At 38.5% G+C, this 17,250-nt stretch overlaps 1 protein-coding gene across 1 annotated transcript; it reads right to left on the reverse strand.

The window, feature by feature from the left end:
- Window positions 1-11,662: 11,662 nt before the first annotated feature.
- Window positions 11,663-13,610, reverse strand: rxfp3.2a (relaxin family peptide receptor 3.2a). The gene has a single exon (XM_053651698.1). The coding sequence runs from the start codon at window positions 13,574-13,576 to the stop codon at window positions 12,365-12,367; it is 1,212 nt and encodes a 403-aa protein (XP_053507673.1). The 5' UTR covers window positions 13,577-13,610; the 3' UTR covers window positions 11,663-12,364.
- Between the last annotated feature and the right edge of the window lie 3,640 nt (window positions 13,611-17,250).

A 17,250-nucleotide genomic window follows, 5' to 3' on the forward strand; every position in this document is an offset into this window, starting at 1 on the left:
GACTTTCGACCTATAGTTCGTGTCTTTTACTCATTATTTCTCACAGTCCATAAGCTCCCATTTCTCAAAACAGTGTTTTCGTGTGTCATATCACAACCAAGTGGCATTTAATGAGACAAATGGGGCATTTTGAGGCATTTAATGAGGAGCAGAAAGCTGTGTGTATCCAAACTATGACCCACTGCAATTTTTAAATAGCCCATGAGGTATTGTAGGAATAAAATTCAATTTGGCACACAATTAAGGAAAGTTAAAAAAAAATAAAAATCTGTATCTCTATTTGTAACTGTAGCCTATTTAAAGCTAATGTGGGTGTGGCCTAAAGCAGAAGGGTTTTGGTTTCTTTGTCTGACTGTTTGTTTGTACAGTTTTATTAAAACCTCAGAAGTAGAAATGGAGCACTGTCAGCATGGTGTGTGAATTCTGGCTCTCACAATTCCTCATCCTCAGTTACATCACTCCAGTTCATAACTGATCTCAACTACAAATGTGCACTAGACTGTTTGTTTGTTTGTTTGTTTAAATCCCACTCATCTAGTTATTATATTTGTTTGTTCCTTCCTACAACATTTCCTAATGAATTTTTGTTCTATTTCCCAAAATGTAAACAACCTAGTAGCCTAATTTAACCACCATGACCCTGACCAGAGACATACAAAGGAGAAATGAAAGAAGGCTACCAATACAACGCACAGCACTGTGCGTTCATGTTAAAGAAACAACAAAGATAATCTAAATGCATAAGATTTCAGGCATGCTGGCAAAATGAATATGGGTCACCAAGAGAAGTGTGTGTTTAGTTTGTCAGGAATCAGTTGCGGTAATGAAGGAGTATAATTTTATTTTAGGTTTTCAAGTAGTGCACTGGGGCTGAATGAGAACATTAGGTGAAACTGGCAGCCTGTCAGCAAAACCAAACCGGGTTTTGTTGGGGTTCTTTTTGATGGTGGTGGTGGGGGGCTGTGATCCAAGATGACTGACAGTCACCTTTGCGATGTGCTTCAACAAAACTTACATCTGACTTGACAGCAATATTTCAGTCTAATGTACAACATCGTTGCATCATTACAATTATTAACTAGTCAGTGAAATCTGCAAAATCTTTATTTACACAACACTGTCAAGCATTCAGGAGAAAGCCTGACTCACATACTGAGATATTCACTTAAATTAAAAGGCAATGTTAGTGCATGGATGTTTTCAGGTAGGCCTAATTTTTATTATTATTTATTATTACAGCGTGTCTGTGGCCCGTGCCTCCATTTAATTGTCCTTCTGCCGCCAAGAGGAAAGTCAAACACCCGTGACTTAGGGAAAATAGATATCTATCACAATCTGTAGCAGCAAGCAGCAGTCATGCAGTTTAATTAAGAAAAAAAAAAGAGGGGAAAATGGAGAAAAGCTCCTCTGCATGAAGCTATAAATCCCAATAAATACAGTATGCCATTGCACACCATGGCACTTTTATATGACAAACAGTTGGACACCAAATGGACATCAAGTTGCATTTAATATTAATGAAGGAGCTTATCCTAGCTTATTTGTTTGTGGCTGGATGTCCTTGTGTGAGCTCTGCAAGGTGGAAAGTGTTATCTGAAGTGATATCCAAAGTATCTTCAGGTTTTTCAGGATTGTACAGCACAGTTAAGAGCATATGTCGGCTTCATTTGAGCTAGTCACCCACTGATCTGACATTTGCCATTCATTTTTATTTTGTTCAAAGACCATACTATCAATGTCTATTCAGTAATTAATTTCTGAAAAAGAAAGGAATGCTCTTTAAAATGTCAGGCCTGTTGTGCCTCCCTCTGATACCACCTAATGGCATTTGGTTCTCTGAACTTCTAAACCAGCACCTCACAAGTCATAATTATGAACAGCTGTATATAAGGATGCATTTTCATATAATCTGCCCTGTCATTAAAATAGACTCTAACTTGGTATCCATGGACTTCCCATGTTTGGTGAGCCTGGTCTGATTTAATTTGGCCAATAAAAAAGCAGCTATCAAACCATTTTAATTTTGAGTGTTAGCTTTGTCTGCCTCTACATATATAATGCCCTCCAGAATTATTGGTACCCTTTATAAAACTGAGAGAAAATGGTTGTATAAAATAAACATTTACACACAATGATAAAGACTTTTCTGCCTACACAATAGTAGAAAAAGAAAAGACGTAGGAATGTCTTTGTCCTAACAGGTGAACAAGTAATCAAATTTCAAAACAAAATGGTCACGAGTGGTCACTAGTGATGAGAGATGGTATCATGTATCTGGATGTTTCAGCCTAAAACAGGCTGATTGCCTCTGCCAGGAGGTTTAGACTTGGCCATACACAGACCGTTCAACAAGATAATCATCCAAACATTCTTTAAATCAATATGGAAATGGTTTAAGAAACACAAAATCGATATCAAAGAGATTCAGTGCTGTTATTCTCTCAAGGGCAGGCATGACAAAATTGTAGTTGTAAGGGTGCCAATAATTTTGAAACTAGTGTTCTGTAGAGAAAAAAAAATGTGTTTGGAAAAATAGTACACAATGTTCCTGAATGTTTCATCAAATGATCACTTTTAGGAAGTTATTCATTTTTGCCAATAATTCTATATGGGACTCCTCTACAGTTACTGGCCCCCATTAACCGTCATTAGTTTTCCATGTTAAAACTAGGTACAAACCAAAAGATACAGGACAGGGGGACTCAAAATACATACTACTTTCACTTTGGCTCAAATGTAGATGTACTACGAATGTCTGGCAAAAAAGAGTCTATTCTAAAGCTTTGTTTACACATTTATGTGTTCAATAGGGAAGATTTTCTGTCATCACTTACCTGAGGAAATCAAAGATGCTTGAATGGAAAGATTGAACAAACCACTTCATCCAACCTGATATCATGTACACAATTACAACTGGGCAGTTAGATCCCAAGACTACATGTAAGGCAATTGTTTATTAATAGTCATGTCTTTTTATTAAAGGGGTCATATGATGGTTTTTAATATTTTCCTTTTCCTTTAGTGTGTAATGTATCTGTTTGTGCATGTATAAGATATGCAAATTTACAAAGCTCACAAAGGGGTTTATTCTACGTAACAGAGAACACTGCTCCAGACCCGCCTAAAACACCTCGATCAAAGTCCAGATATTACTTCCACAAACGTCTACGTCACAGTTTGAAATATCAGCATAATGCCACCATAATTGTTTAGTTTTTAATGCATTTTTTAATGTTTTTACAGTGAAGAAGACAAATTAAACGGTTATAACATCGTATCGGAAAGGTAAGAGAGTTACAATATCAAAACTTACCATGCTCTGTTCAAGTCGCACTTGCAAAGTTGGTTCGGATAGATCTGCTCGATCATCCTCATTTTCAGAATCTGACTCGGGCTCGAACCGATACGGTAAAACCGACGACATTATTAACTGAGTTTATAAAAGCTTTCCACTCCTTGGAAGCTGAAGCTCACGATTATGATAAGGGGCATTACATTTCCGACACACGCTTGAAGTTTTTGGCCAATCACAACGCAATAGGTCAGCTGGCCAATCAGAACATTCTGGGCTTTTTAGAAGGAGGGGCTTTGTAAAAACAGGAACTCAATCAGAGCATTTCAGACAGACTGGAAATAGAGGTACTGCAATAATGTGCACTATGTGAAAAATGTTGTTTTTTTAAAACATTAAAGCATGTTAACCTATTCTATTATACCCAATAAACAAAATAATGAACTTTTAAAAAGCATCATATGACCCCTTTAAGACATAGATCTGACAGTCAACTGTCTTCCAACATCACATTTATAATGGTGCACACACACACCAATTATTTATTCATTCCGTAATCTTCAGAAGCCGCATAATCCGGGTAACTGTTGCAGTGGATCCGGAGCCTATCCCTTGAACACTGGGTTCAAGAGAGAAATAGACCTTGGATGGGACAGGGTGAGGACTGGCAGTACACAGAGCTGAAGATTGAACCCTGGAGCTATGAGGCGTTAACAATGCCTGTTGCGCCACAGAAATCCTTCACAAATTCTTTTCGAATTCAATCAGCAGTCAAAGAACATTTCAACCACTTTTCTAAACTTGCCAGTAGTCAGTTTTCAGTTTTCTTGCACTCTCTCCTTCTCATCGCACACACACTCGAGCATGAAATGAAGCTGTTGTACTATGGATATGAACAATTGAGTAACATTCTCTCAACTCATATTAAACCCCGTGCTCGGTGTGTGCATACAGACTTGCAAGTGTGTGTGTGTAACTAAAACAAATCATCTGTGGTTAATTCTCTTTTACTGTATCCCAAACCATATAAATACAGCAGCCCTTAGAATGAGGGTATAGACTTAGAATGAGAGTTGAAATAGACCTACAAGAAACTATAAACAAAAAGCAGAGGATATGGCGTTCGCTAATGGACGTTCTGCCTCAATCTTGCATCTATGATGAATGTTAACATATGTTGATGACATAAATGTTGATAAGCTTTATGAGCTGTTCATGAGCTATCTCTTTTATTCTCTGCCTCTAGCAGTGTGTTTGTAGGTTTAACCATGAGGACAGAAGCCGGAATGATCCATTAACCCTGCACTGTGTAGCCATGGCAATGGCCCATATTTACTGCTCTATACACATCTTTACTCGATGAAATCATTTTCAGTGCCGCAAAGCAGACAGACGGCAGTGATGCTTTGTATTTCTTTATCATGTCAGGCAGTATCACACTTTCCCAGAGAGTGATGAAAATGTATTGTGTATCATAATAATAATCATGCATCTTATTGCTGTCTCTGATCCCATCCTCTGTCAAGATAAATTCTCTCTGTATGTTCTCCTTTTAGCGATGCTTCCTTGCATTGTAAAATTGGTTTGAGTGTGAGAAAGGGGAGACTTCTTCTTCTTATTATTATTATTATTATTCATGCATTCATTCATTCATTCATTCATTCATTCAGATTCCGTAATTATAAACTTCAGTATTCTTAGTCAACGCTGCATGGATCTCTCACATATACACACACATGCACATGCTCAAACAAGCAAGAGACAAGTTGCTCAAGTCACTTGCTGCTTGAGTTGTGAGTCTCTTGTGTATGTATAGTGACTGCTACTTGAGGGGGTTTCGCTCACTGCCAGTTGGATGAATGTCCTACCTGACTAAGCCTGTGATTGTCCATTCCAGGGGGAATTTGACTTTGAGGAAGTGGCAACGTTCTTCCTGTAGATGTGGAAATTGTTGGGAAATCTTAATACTGCAATCTGCAGTACTGGAACACTCATACGTAACAGCCAATATAAAACCCATGCAGGCATCGTCTCTGCATTAAGTGTGCTGAAACCGTAAGTGTTTACACAATAAACCATTTACAGTTGATGTACAGTACTGATGTGCTTAATTCAACAGAAATCACATAAGAAAAAAATATATTTATTTCTGTAGGGGGATTGTATTTGTCAATGCCAAACTTTGATGAAATTCTCTTCCCAGAATTGGAAAGTAGGGGCTCATTTCCTTTGAGACGCTGCCAAGGAGCTACTGGACTCACAGACCAATTATGTTTTCAGTCTTTTAGCTCTGAGTTGTTGAAATGTGTCCAGAATGAGCTTATCAGTTACTGCACAAAACTAGTTGATATGCTTTTTATTACAATTTTAAAAACTTCTGTTCTGGAATTTACTACAAAAATGTCTTCTTAATCAAAATTATTTTCTACATGTTTCGTGCAGTATTAAAATATCACAATGTTTCCATAAGAAATAACTGCTTTTAAATTAAGCTACAGAACAACAATTATCTACTGTAGGGTATATACCAAGGCAATAAAATGACTGATAATTGCTAACAAATTAAGCAAAACAATTCAGGAAATAAATCCTATAGTATTGTTGAATGCTTGATTCTGATTGGTCAGATGGTGTTGATTCAATTTCTATTACAGCAGCTCTGACAGTAGGCAAATCACAGGTTTATATGAGTGAAAAGTGCATTCTATTATGCAACCCTTTTAAATTACTATGAAGGTATAAAAAGTGTAGATATATATAGAGATATATAAGTATTTACGGAGAGCTATATATTTTGAGAAAACATTACCATTTCCTTATAAATTAGTAAATTGTCTTCCAGTCTGAAGTTGTCTCTGTATAAAAACAGCATAATCACCAAAATGGTCATTGTCTGATTGGCTCTTTTTAGCATGAGCATGTGAAAATCCAAACAGTGTCTTGGTCTTCTAAAGCATGTCCTGATATACCAGACATGTCGGTGTGACCGTATCAGAACAATAACATGGTGATAAAGCTGATGCCTCACCATCACGCTGATATTTGAGCTTGGTGAAGTCTTCCAAATCTCAGTCAGAATTATTATCTGTGGCCAGGCTGTTCTGAAAGGTCAAAGCCTGACATGTCAGATAAGGTGCACTAGGTAATTATTACAGTCTTTTGAAAACGCTCGTTTATCTTTATGCTCTGAGAGTCGTGACAGCAGGGGCATTTGACGTAAACACACTTTGTGAAGTGTGAGAAAAACACAGTGGTATTTCTTGACATTTCTTATCAGAATAAAAACCCGTTGCTCCCACCCCCACCAACTATCTCTCTTTATAGTCTATATATAATATATATTTTCATATTATATATCTATAGAATACAGCGCAGGTTCCCAACCCTGGTCCTGGAGTAACCTGGGCACGAGAAGGGAATTCACTCTGAATGTAATGCCAGTCAATTGTAGAGCACCATACACACACACATTCACACACTCATTCATGCCTATTTTGGGATGGTGGGAGGAAACCAGAGGAAACCCACATGGGCATGGGTAGATCATTCGAAACTCCACATGTACAGAAACCTGAGGATTAAACCAGGGACCCCGAAAGCTATTCGGCAGTGATGACACTTGCGGTGCCACCATGTTTCCCTGCCTTTTTATTTATTCCTGATTATGGCTCAGTCATTTTGGGTTGTCTGACATGGTTTCATCACCAAACTCTGACATGCATTTGCATTCAAATCTGTGTACTGTGACACTGTGACACCAGCTCTGAGAGTCAGGAATATTGATTATACTGTATATTGACAATGTGCTGTGACTTATTTTTATCACTGTCAAAAACAGAGAGAAAAAAAGGAATTAAGTACGTAGGTTGAACTAACGGTGTAAATATTCCAGATGCTCAGACCAAAAGGGGTGTCTTTTAGAACATGCCAGTTCATAACTGGTGAAATGCCAGAAATTGAGCATTTTAATGCAGTTGATAAAAGGCATAGTGGGACTCTGGCATGTGCCTATAGAGTATGTAGCATAACTTTTATAAATAAATAATATTAGAAAGGTCTCTACCTTTTAAAAACAAATCCGTCATTTAAGAGGAACATATTGAAGTCATCTAGAAGCCATTAATGGTCCTATAGGATCCGTAATTACCAGAGTCGCGTAGTGACAATGTTCTTGGCAGAGTAATTCATCTCAGTTAGCAGCTTGTTATTAATCTCAGTTAGCAAGCAATGCAAGGTTTTGCGATGGTCACAGCCTTGACAGACACTTAATGTCTACCTAAATATATTGTTTCATCAACAAAACTGGACTTAAATACAGTATGTTGCAAAATTTGCACTGGAATGACCACAATGTTTAAAACCGTAAAACCATGATCATGAAATGAATCCAAATATTACATGAGATAAAAAAAATCTGAAAGATTTTAACACTACACTTTGCAATCTAAGGCTCCTCAGGGGTTCTTTGGATGGTTCTAGCTTAGCTCTACTTCCCCAGAAGGACAAACTGAAGAATGTTTTAGGATGTTAGATGGACTATATATATATATATATATATATATATATATATATATATATATATATATATATATATATATATATTTTTCATATATTTCACATATTTAATCCTGTAATTCCCAGTTGTTTTGTGATGGATAATCAATATGGTGTATATGAAGTGTCTGTTCACCAGAATAAAGGCTACAGATGAGCAACAAAGGAAAAAAAACTGCAAATCAAGTTCTTCTGACTGATTACCTTTATCCTGTGATCAAACATTTCTATCCTGATGGGAGTGGTCTCTTCCAGGAAGACTCCGTCCCCATCCCCCAGGCATGAATGAACCAAATCGAACATCTATGGAAGATTGTGGAGTGATGTCCACCATTATCAGTGAAACACCAGCTGAGGAAATTATTATTATTATTATTATTATTATTATTATTATTATTATCAATAATAATAATAATAATAATAATAATAATAATAATATTTATGTACTTATTTATTTATGTATTTATTTATTTTGAAGAATGGTGTTCACACTGAAACTGCTCTGGCATCTTGTGGTGGTCCAACCTGTCTGCGTGTGATTGTTTCATTACTATTGTAAACAATAGACTTTATTCAAATACTTACAGTATATCATGATAAAAGATAACAATATTGTTGCACTGTGGTGAATATACATCATCAAAAGCCTGAAACCCCAAGGTTTCTTTGGAGTTTCTGAATGGGAAGCCCTATGTTATAGGGTTCTATACCCTTTATGATGCTAGATGAAACAATTTTTTTTTCTAAGGGTGTATTTATTTCAAGCTGTATGGGCACCCCTGCTGTCTGATGTTATGCCAGTGCCAGATTCTGCTTCACTTCTTCTACTACTGCTGTGTTTCCTGCTTGTGGACTTGCGGGATTCATCCTGATGCTATACGCCTACTCTGTTCCTCCTGTTTCTTCATCTGGAGCCTTCTGCACATGTGGCTCCCCTACAGTGTCCTCCACTAATATTGGCACCCTTGGTAAATATGAGCAAAAGCGACTGTGAAAAATTGTCTTTATTGTTGAACCTTTTGATCTTTTTTTTAAAAAATTCACAAAAATGCTCTACTCTCATGGATATCAAACAATTAAGTAAATAAAACACAGGTTTATATAAAATATATTTGTTGAATATAGGTGTGCAACAATTATTGGCACCCCTATGAATTCATATGAGAAAAATATATTTTAAGTATAATCCCATTGACATTTTACATTTTTTTGTACAACTGGATGACTAGGAACAGGAAATTATTCTACCATGACTTCCTGTTTCACAGGGGTATAAATATGAGGTAACACATAGGCCATATTCCCTTCATTCATAACAATGGGTAAGACCAAGCAATATAGCTGTGATGTGCGGCAAAAGGTTGTTGAGCTTCACAAAATGGGAAGTGGCTATAAGAAAATAGCACAAGCACTGAAAATGCCCATTTCCACCATCAGGGCAATAATTATGAAGTTCCAGATAAATGGAAATGTTATGAATCAACCTGGAAGAGGACATGTGTCTATATTGTCTCAACACATTGTGAAGAGGATGGTTCGAGTGGCCAAAAAATCTCCAAGGATCACAGTTGGAGATCTGCAGAAGTTAGTTGCGTCTTGGGGTCAGAAAGTCTCCAAAACTACAGTCCAAAGTCACCTACATCGCCACAAGTTGTTTGGAAGGGTTTAAAAAAAAAACTCTACTCTCATCCAAAAACAAACTCGAGCATCTTCAGTTTGCCAGACACTACTGGAACTTCAAATGGGATTGGGTTCTATGGTCAGATGAAACCTAAATATAGCTTTTAGGCAATAAACACCAGATCAAAATCAAGGTCCAAAACATACATCATTATTGACAAAATCAATGTCCATCAAAATCAAAACCACAAAATCAAGGTCCTGCCATGGCCATCTCAGTCCCCTGACTTGAAACCCATGGAAAACCTGTGGGGTGAATTGAAAAGGAGAGTCCACCAGTGTGGATCTCGAAATTTGAAGGATCTGGAGAGATTCTGTATGGAGGAATGGTCTCAGATCCCTTGCCATGTATTCTCCAACCTCATCATGCATTATAGGAGAAGACTCGGAGCTGTTATTTTGGCAAGGAGAAGTGGCACGGGTATTGACTAAAAGGGTGCCAATAATTGTTGCACACCTATATTTAACAAAGTTTTTTATTTTTTATTTTTTACATAAACCTGTGTTTTGTTTGCAATTGTTTGATATCAATGAAAGCAGAGTATTTTTGTGAATTTTATTAACAAAAGATCAAAAGGTTAAACAATAAAGACCATTTTTTCACAGCCTTCTTTGCTCATATTTACCAAGGGTGCCAATATTAGTGGAGGGCACCGTACATACCCTAAAACAGTTTGTGCCCAAGACTCAGTTTTGCATCACTGTATATACTCTAGATTTATACCACTTAAGATATACTTGAATAATCATAAAGACTTTCCTGTGCTCATCCCATGACTCATATTCGCAATAGTCATAGGGAATGTACTTAGTACTGTGGTATTATAGTATTTAGTACCATGTACTTAGTACTATTTGCCTTTAATCTTCTACAACTGCATACTGTAATGATTTATAATCCCACTATCCTGCGTCACCCAGAAGAGGACAGCTGGATACGTCCGGATTTCTGTAAAGCTGCTTTGTGACAATGTATCTTGTTAAATGTTCAATACAAATACAAAATAATTGAACTGAATTTTCAAAAGTAAGTAGTAAGTAGTATTGCAAGTTAAAGACTAAGACATAGAATTACCCGTTTTATCATTCCGCCATTCGGTCAGCGTTTTTTGTCTCAGATATGCTGAATGCACAATACAGATATATGTATATGCGGTGCCTGCACATGGTGGTGCATGTTAATGTTGTGCATTTGTTGTTCTGCTAATGCATTAGCAATGCTCTTTCATTTCACCTCTTTCATGTGAACAGACTCAACCGCTTCCACTATATGAACGTGAGACAAAACATAAGATAATCAGTGTGCACATGCTTCAAAATATTATTTTATTTATGTTAGTTATTTACATTCTTACAATCCAATATGCATTAATAATTTATATATAAATACTGATAACACTTAGCATTAAGGTTCCCTAAACTAACATGTACTGCATTAATAAGCATTAACAAATGTCAACTTGCCATTCAACATACTTGACATTAATTAAAGAATTCGTAATGTTAACGAAGTAACAAAATAAATGTATTAAAAGTCACGTATTATGTGTATGTATTGATATTTAAAATCAGTCAATAAAAAAATAAATAATGTAAAAAAAATTATGTTTATATACTGTACTCTGTTCTCCAAGGGTGTAAATATTAGAATGTGTTTTTCAGCCTCAGTTCTGAAATTAGCCAGTTAACAACGGCAGACATGTTCATTTAGGTTTATTATTATTAGATTTTAAAAAATATAAGAAAAAAAGAACCATCAATAACAAGTGTTATTGGTCTGTTCATGTAAAATAATCTGTTAAATAATGTCAGTTAAGGGAACCTTAATGCAAAGCCTTACTGAATATCCTCACCAATACAACGGTCAGGACGACATTCACAATAAACGGACATGACACTATTTCCCCTGCGAGAATTACACATGCAGTCATACACACTGAAAAATTAACCCATCATGGATATCTGGGACTCAGATTCATGTGCTCAAGGACTGTTTGGATGAACGTTTATTTCCTTTAGCACTGAATATAATTCCATACTTGCAGCCACAGTATATATATTTTAGATGCGTAAAGCTGATTAACTTGTTACAAACACTTGCCGCATCCCTTTTAATCAAAATGCTTTTAAGACAGTTTCAGATTCAGAATGACCTACAAATTTTTATTTCACAGTACACATTATATTATGTATATAATTCAAATCATGGCTGTGCACAGTGCATTTTCATTACGGTCATTTCTATTTTATCACATGCAGGTGGGTACATATGGTCCTTTGTGTAATATTTATTTGACTCCATCCTGCAAAAATGAAATAAAAAGACAATATAATTATATAAGCCTGAGGTATCACACTGGGCATTGTACAGTAAAAAAGCCTGGAGAAAGTAATTCTTATTGCAGGTAAGCTATTGAGTCTTATGTTATTGTTTTTATCTGTTTCCTTCGATGAAAGTCTTGAGTTTTGACCATTTTCTTCTATTCAATGTTCGATAATCAGTTATGATTCTTAAAAAAAAAGGACATCAGACATCATCTCTGTATTTCCAGAGCTATAGCAAAGACAAAAATGAACAAGCGTGACACAAGAACCCCAGCGTTTTGGACAGAGCCATACAGAAACCAAACAGTAGATACCAAACAGACAGAGTTCCTGAATCAAAAAGCAGACCACCTTTAAATACTACAATTCTGACGAAAGTCCTGCTGGTCGGTTTAGAGTCCAGTTTCATGGACCCCAGAAGTATTAGTCCAATCATAACTTGCTGGGTGCCATTACAAAACTGGTATGATGATCTGGGATGACTACATGTCACATATGGTTCCATGGACTACTTCACAGTCCAGCATCCATCTGCACGACAGCCAAGCCAGGTGGAACATCGGCGACCTTCTTATTCCTGCGCACTAAATTGGTCAGGTTGCGTAAGGATGGTGTGGCTCTCAGCAACAGCTTCTTGAGACTGGCGCGATACTCCTGCCGGATGAGACAGTAAAGCACTGGATTGAGACAGCTATTGGTGTGTGCGAGGCACACAGTAATGGGGAAAGCGTAGGCCTGGGCGTTATAGAAGGCCTTGCTAAATGGCACCAAGTCGAACTTGATTAAGACCCCCCAAAGTGTCAGTGCCTGGTTGGGCAGCCAGCATAGGAAGAATGACAGGACCACAATGGTGACAGATCTGGTGACTTTGGAACGGCGCTTGTGCCTCCCTCGTTCACTGTCTGAGCCGGGGATCCCACTAACTCGTCTTTGCAACACGAAGCGCAGCAGAAGTAGGTAGCAAACACAGATAATAATCAGTGGAATGACAAAACCCAGGAGCACTTTTTGTGTCTGATAGAGACCCAGCAAAAGCTGTGGATCCCAGTTTCCCAGGTCTGAGAAGCGTACAAGGCAAAGTTCATCATCTGACACTTGTGCCGTGGTTGAGTAGACAGCATGAGGCAGCGTTGCCAGCAGAGACACGAGCCAGATGGCCACACTTGCCCATTTCACCTCGGTCGATGCCATCTTGGGGCTGTGCATGCGTAAGGACGAGGCCAGAGAACAGTAACGCGCCACACTCATAGCTGTCAGGAAGAACACACTGGCATACATATTCATGGTAGTGACTGAGCTGATAATCTTGCACATGACCTTGCCAAATGGCCAGCGAAAGTCCAACGCCGTGTCCACAGCCCAGAAGGGAAGTGTCAGTACAAACTGCAGGTCCGTTATAGCCAAGCTCATGACAAAACAGTTTATGGATGATTGCTTGAGCCGGTGCCGAGATTTGAGCAGATACAGTGCCAGCAAGTTCCCCACCAGACCGAGAGCACACACCACCAGATAGACGAGTGCGATTACGACGCGCATGGCCATACTCGAGGTGTCACCATACAGCTCTGGCATGGCTTCTTTAGACAACAGCTGGAGCCAGCATCTCAGAGAGAGGTTACGTTGGGTCCCGGTGCTCCGGTTCCACAGATCTTCACCTTCATCTACTCCGGGTCCACACAGCCCCAATCCAGGCAACGAAGAAGTACTGCTGATGTTGTGCTGCATGCCTGTCTTCACAGAATTACAAACTTCTAGTGATAATCACAGAAACAAGCAAGCTGTTTTAGAAATCTCGAACATGGATAATAATTAGTAATACGAGGTAAGAAACAACACAGAAGTTTCCATTTCGTCCATGTTTGCTTCTGAAATCTATTTCCTTAGTTCTGAATTGGATCTTGTTTCTGGTTGTTGCCGTTGAACGCCTTAAAAATGTATTATTTCACGGTCCATTTTTACTAGGTGAGGTAAACAGAGAGGAGGAAAAGAAAACCGGTCGAGTTGTCTGTTCCTCACTCGCAGCTCAGTGCTCTCGCGCCGCGCTCGCGCTGCAGTTTATATCCGTCACGCGCGCGAGGGAGAGAGAGAGAGAGAGAGAGAGAGAGAGAGAGAGAGAGAATTAGGATATGAGGTAAAAGATGTGGCGGGAATTTCTTTTCCTCAGAAAGGCAGTCACTTTAACTTTGGAATAACAATTCTTATTCGTAACAACTTTATTTAAATTAATTTATGGTACCACATCAGAAACACGGAAAAGTACTGTTTGGTACCTTCATTTCTGAATGTTTTAAATGAAGGGCTAAAGTAGTCCTGAGGACAGAAGATGGTCAGGAGATGTTCATCAGTTATCAGTGTTGAAAATTCCTTATAACGAGGCATTAAATTGAATGGTGCTGGTATCAAGGAAAGCAGTCCAACTCGGCTCAAATTCAAATTCATCCCCTGATTATAGAAAAGTCACACACCTTCATATGTGGAAGGCAATATTTCAAATTGTCTTATTGGCATTTTCAAGGAGATAAAGAATTTGTAGAAATTGTAGAAGTGATGGTGATAGTAGCTAATGAAGAAAAGGAATGCCCCTTAAATTTACATTTTTAACAGAATAGTCCAGAGGTGCCCAAACATTTCCAGGGCAAGGCCCCCCAAATGGTATTAACATTTGACCAAGGCCCCACTTTTGCAAGATGTCTTTAAAACACATAAAAAATACAGACTTCTGAATATATCTCCCTTTTTTTATTATTAATAATTACATCTTACATCTTTACATTACATTCCATTACATTAGGAATTGAGTGTGTGTGTGTGTGTGTGTGTGTGTGTGTGTGTGTGTGTGTGTGTGTGTGTGTGTGTGGTTGTCTGAGAGTGAGAAAGAGAAAACATACCAGTGGGAGGGATGGGCTTTGTGGCTCCTACCAAATTGTTGAGGCCCCCTGGGTGCCCCCTGGCCGCGGCCCCCACTGTGAAAACCACTGGAATAGTCTCTTACAAGCTTACATACTAAAATGATCAAGCTGTGTTTCTGGATGGAAATATTTTTATTCAAATAACCGTTAAAGATTTAATTCAACATGTGTTTTGTAGATGTGTGCACTAGTCTTTATTTATTCTTTAAATACATGTGTATGTGTGTGAACGCTTCAGGCACCAGCACCTCTTTAAAATGAGATAGTGTGGGTTTTAGAGAATTTCGATAACCAGGTTTGTCCTCTTTGCATTTTATAACTTATCAATATTGTTACATATGTTATCTCACTGCAGGGTTTATTGGCATGCAAACATAACAGAGGGAAAGAGAGTGAGAGAGAGATGAGAGAAGGTACGTTGTTAGCATTCCTTATATTTTCTCAGTCTTTGCCGCACAAGCTGCCTGATGGCCCTGTTCTCCTGTCTGTGTTGCATGTCCTCATCTTTAGCCCCATCTGAAAAAAAACCTCCCACCTTCATATGTTTTTCCCTATAACGCATCTCTAGGTCACAGTAAATGCAGATACCCACAATCTAAAAGGCTTTCTGATGAGAGGAGTAGACTGTATAGGCAAGCACATGCTGATGCTAGACCTCATAAGATATGATTTTCTATTGGTAACTTATGTACGAATACATTAGTTATCCACACAGAATGTGCAACCCTATGGAAGTATTTTGCGGACAATTTTCAAAAGCACTCGCAAACCGTATTTGCAATTACATTTCCTAATTGCGGACGCATAAATTGTGACATAATGCAAATGCAAATCGTGTATTACCGTTTGCATTTTCGTTTACACAAATGTACAGTCCATCCATCCATCTTCTATACCACTTATCCTTTTCAGGGTCACGGGGAACCTGGAGCCTATCCCAGGGAGCATCAGGCACAAGGCAGGGTGCCAATCCATCGCAGGGCACGATCACATACACACTCACACACCCATTCATACACTATGGACACTTTAGACATGCCAATCAGCCTACCATGCATGTCTTTGGACTGGGGGAGGAAACCGGAGTACCCGGAGGAAACCCCCGCAGCACGGGGAGAACATGCAAACTCCGCACACACAGGGCCATAGTGGGAATCGAACCCCCGACCCTGGCGGTGTGAGGCAAACATGCTAAGCCACCCTGCGCCCCATGAATGTACAGTGTCTACCAAATTTCAAATGGAAATGCATTTGCAATTGCACTTCCGGTGTCTTACAAGTTATGACCCTGTCGTATCAAAATAACAATAGCAATTACCCCGTTTGCTATTTCACTTCCTCGGGGCCAGGTATGGAGCGTGACAAAATTCAAACCCCTTTGCATTTGCATTTCCGATGCCTTGTAACAGAAACCTGTCAATCAGTGTTGGGGGTGGGAGTATACTATGGGGCGTGTTTGTATTTGGAAGTGATGTCAGTCACCGTCGACTACATTTCAGCTATAGCTAACTGGCAATAATAAAGCATGGGGGGTTTAAAGTTTTTGTTGGGATGTAATTTTAACTGTAACAAATGGCCGATAAAACTAGCCAGTTTCCACAAGCAAGCATTGCAGCAAAAATAGACTCAACGTCGAAACGATCGCGACACTGCTGCTTCTGCTCTGCTCCTGCTAGGCGCTGCCTGACGCCTCGGCGTGCGGTGTGAATACTCTAACCTGTTAACATGGGCGCTGAAAAATATACACGCTGCTTCTGCTCTGCTCACACATCCAGTGTGGAACAGGCCTTAGGCTCATGGGAGTTGGCTTTTAAACACGACTTTTCACCTCACGGATGCATTGTGTAGAATAAGCAGCATGTTTTGCATAGAAACAGGACCTTATTTAACAAAAAATGCGTGGTGAAGAATATCATTTTCCTTTCAAATTTTGGATTCACTCAGTTAGAATTTTTTTTTTTTTTTTTTACCAAAGAAAAGAATGTTGATGTGACACGTGTTGAGTTTTCAAAGTTAATTAGTGGCATATTACTTCACCTTCTTCATCTTCTCAAATCCTCAACACAATATACACTGCTAAAGGAATAACCACCTCGTCTGATAATTATGGGAGTGTATTTCTTTGATTGCAAGCGCAACAATAAACTTATTAGAAAAACTTTATGTGAGCAGTGTTGCTCCGAATTCTCTGGTTTTATGGCGACAGATTTACCCTTTGTTATCTTAAATAAAACATTGGCCATGTGTGTGCACGAGATTCAAGGCTTTAACCCTGAGGCTAACGCAGTCTCTAATAAGAAAGTACAATGTGCAAGCAATAGGGAGATAGAAATACGTGTGCAGCTGAAGGCAAAAAAAAAAAAAAAAAAATGGCACAGTCTTTTGTGTGTGATATAAAAAAAAAAAAGATTTCCTTTTGGTTACTGAGGTTAAGATAAGCGTTAGTTATGTGTAGGTATAGTATTAATTAGGAGTATTGATTGGAAGGTG

The sequence above is a fragment of the Ictalurus furcatus genome, chromosome 20 (assembly GCF_023375685.1).
Source record: "Ictalurus furcatus strain D&B chromosome 20, Billie_1.0, whole genome shotgun sequence".
NCBI classification, from domain to species: Eukaryota; Metazoa; Chordata; class Actinopteri; order Siluriformes; family Ictaluridae; genus Ictalurus; species Ictalurus furcatus.

Coding starts and splice junctions, on each gene's coding strand:
- rxfp3.2a (XM_053651698.1), bottom strand. CDS start 13,576: ATGCAGCACAACATCAGCAGTACTTCTTCGTTGCCTGGATTGGGGCTG.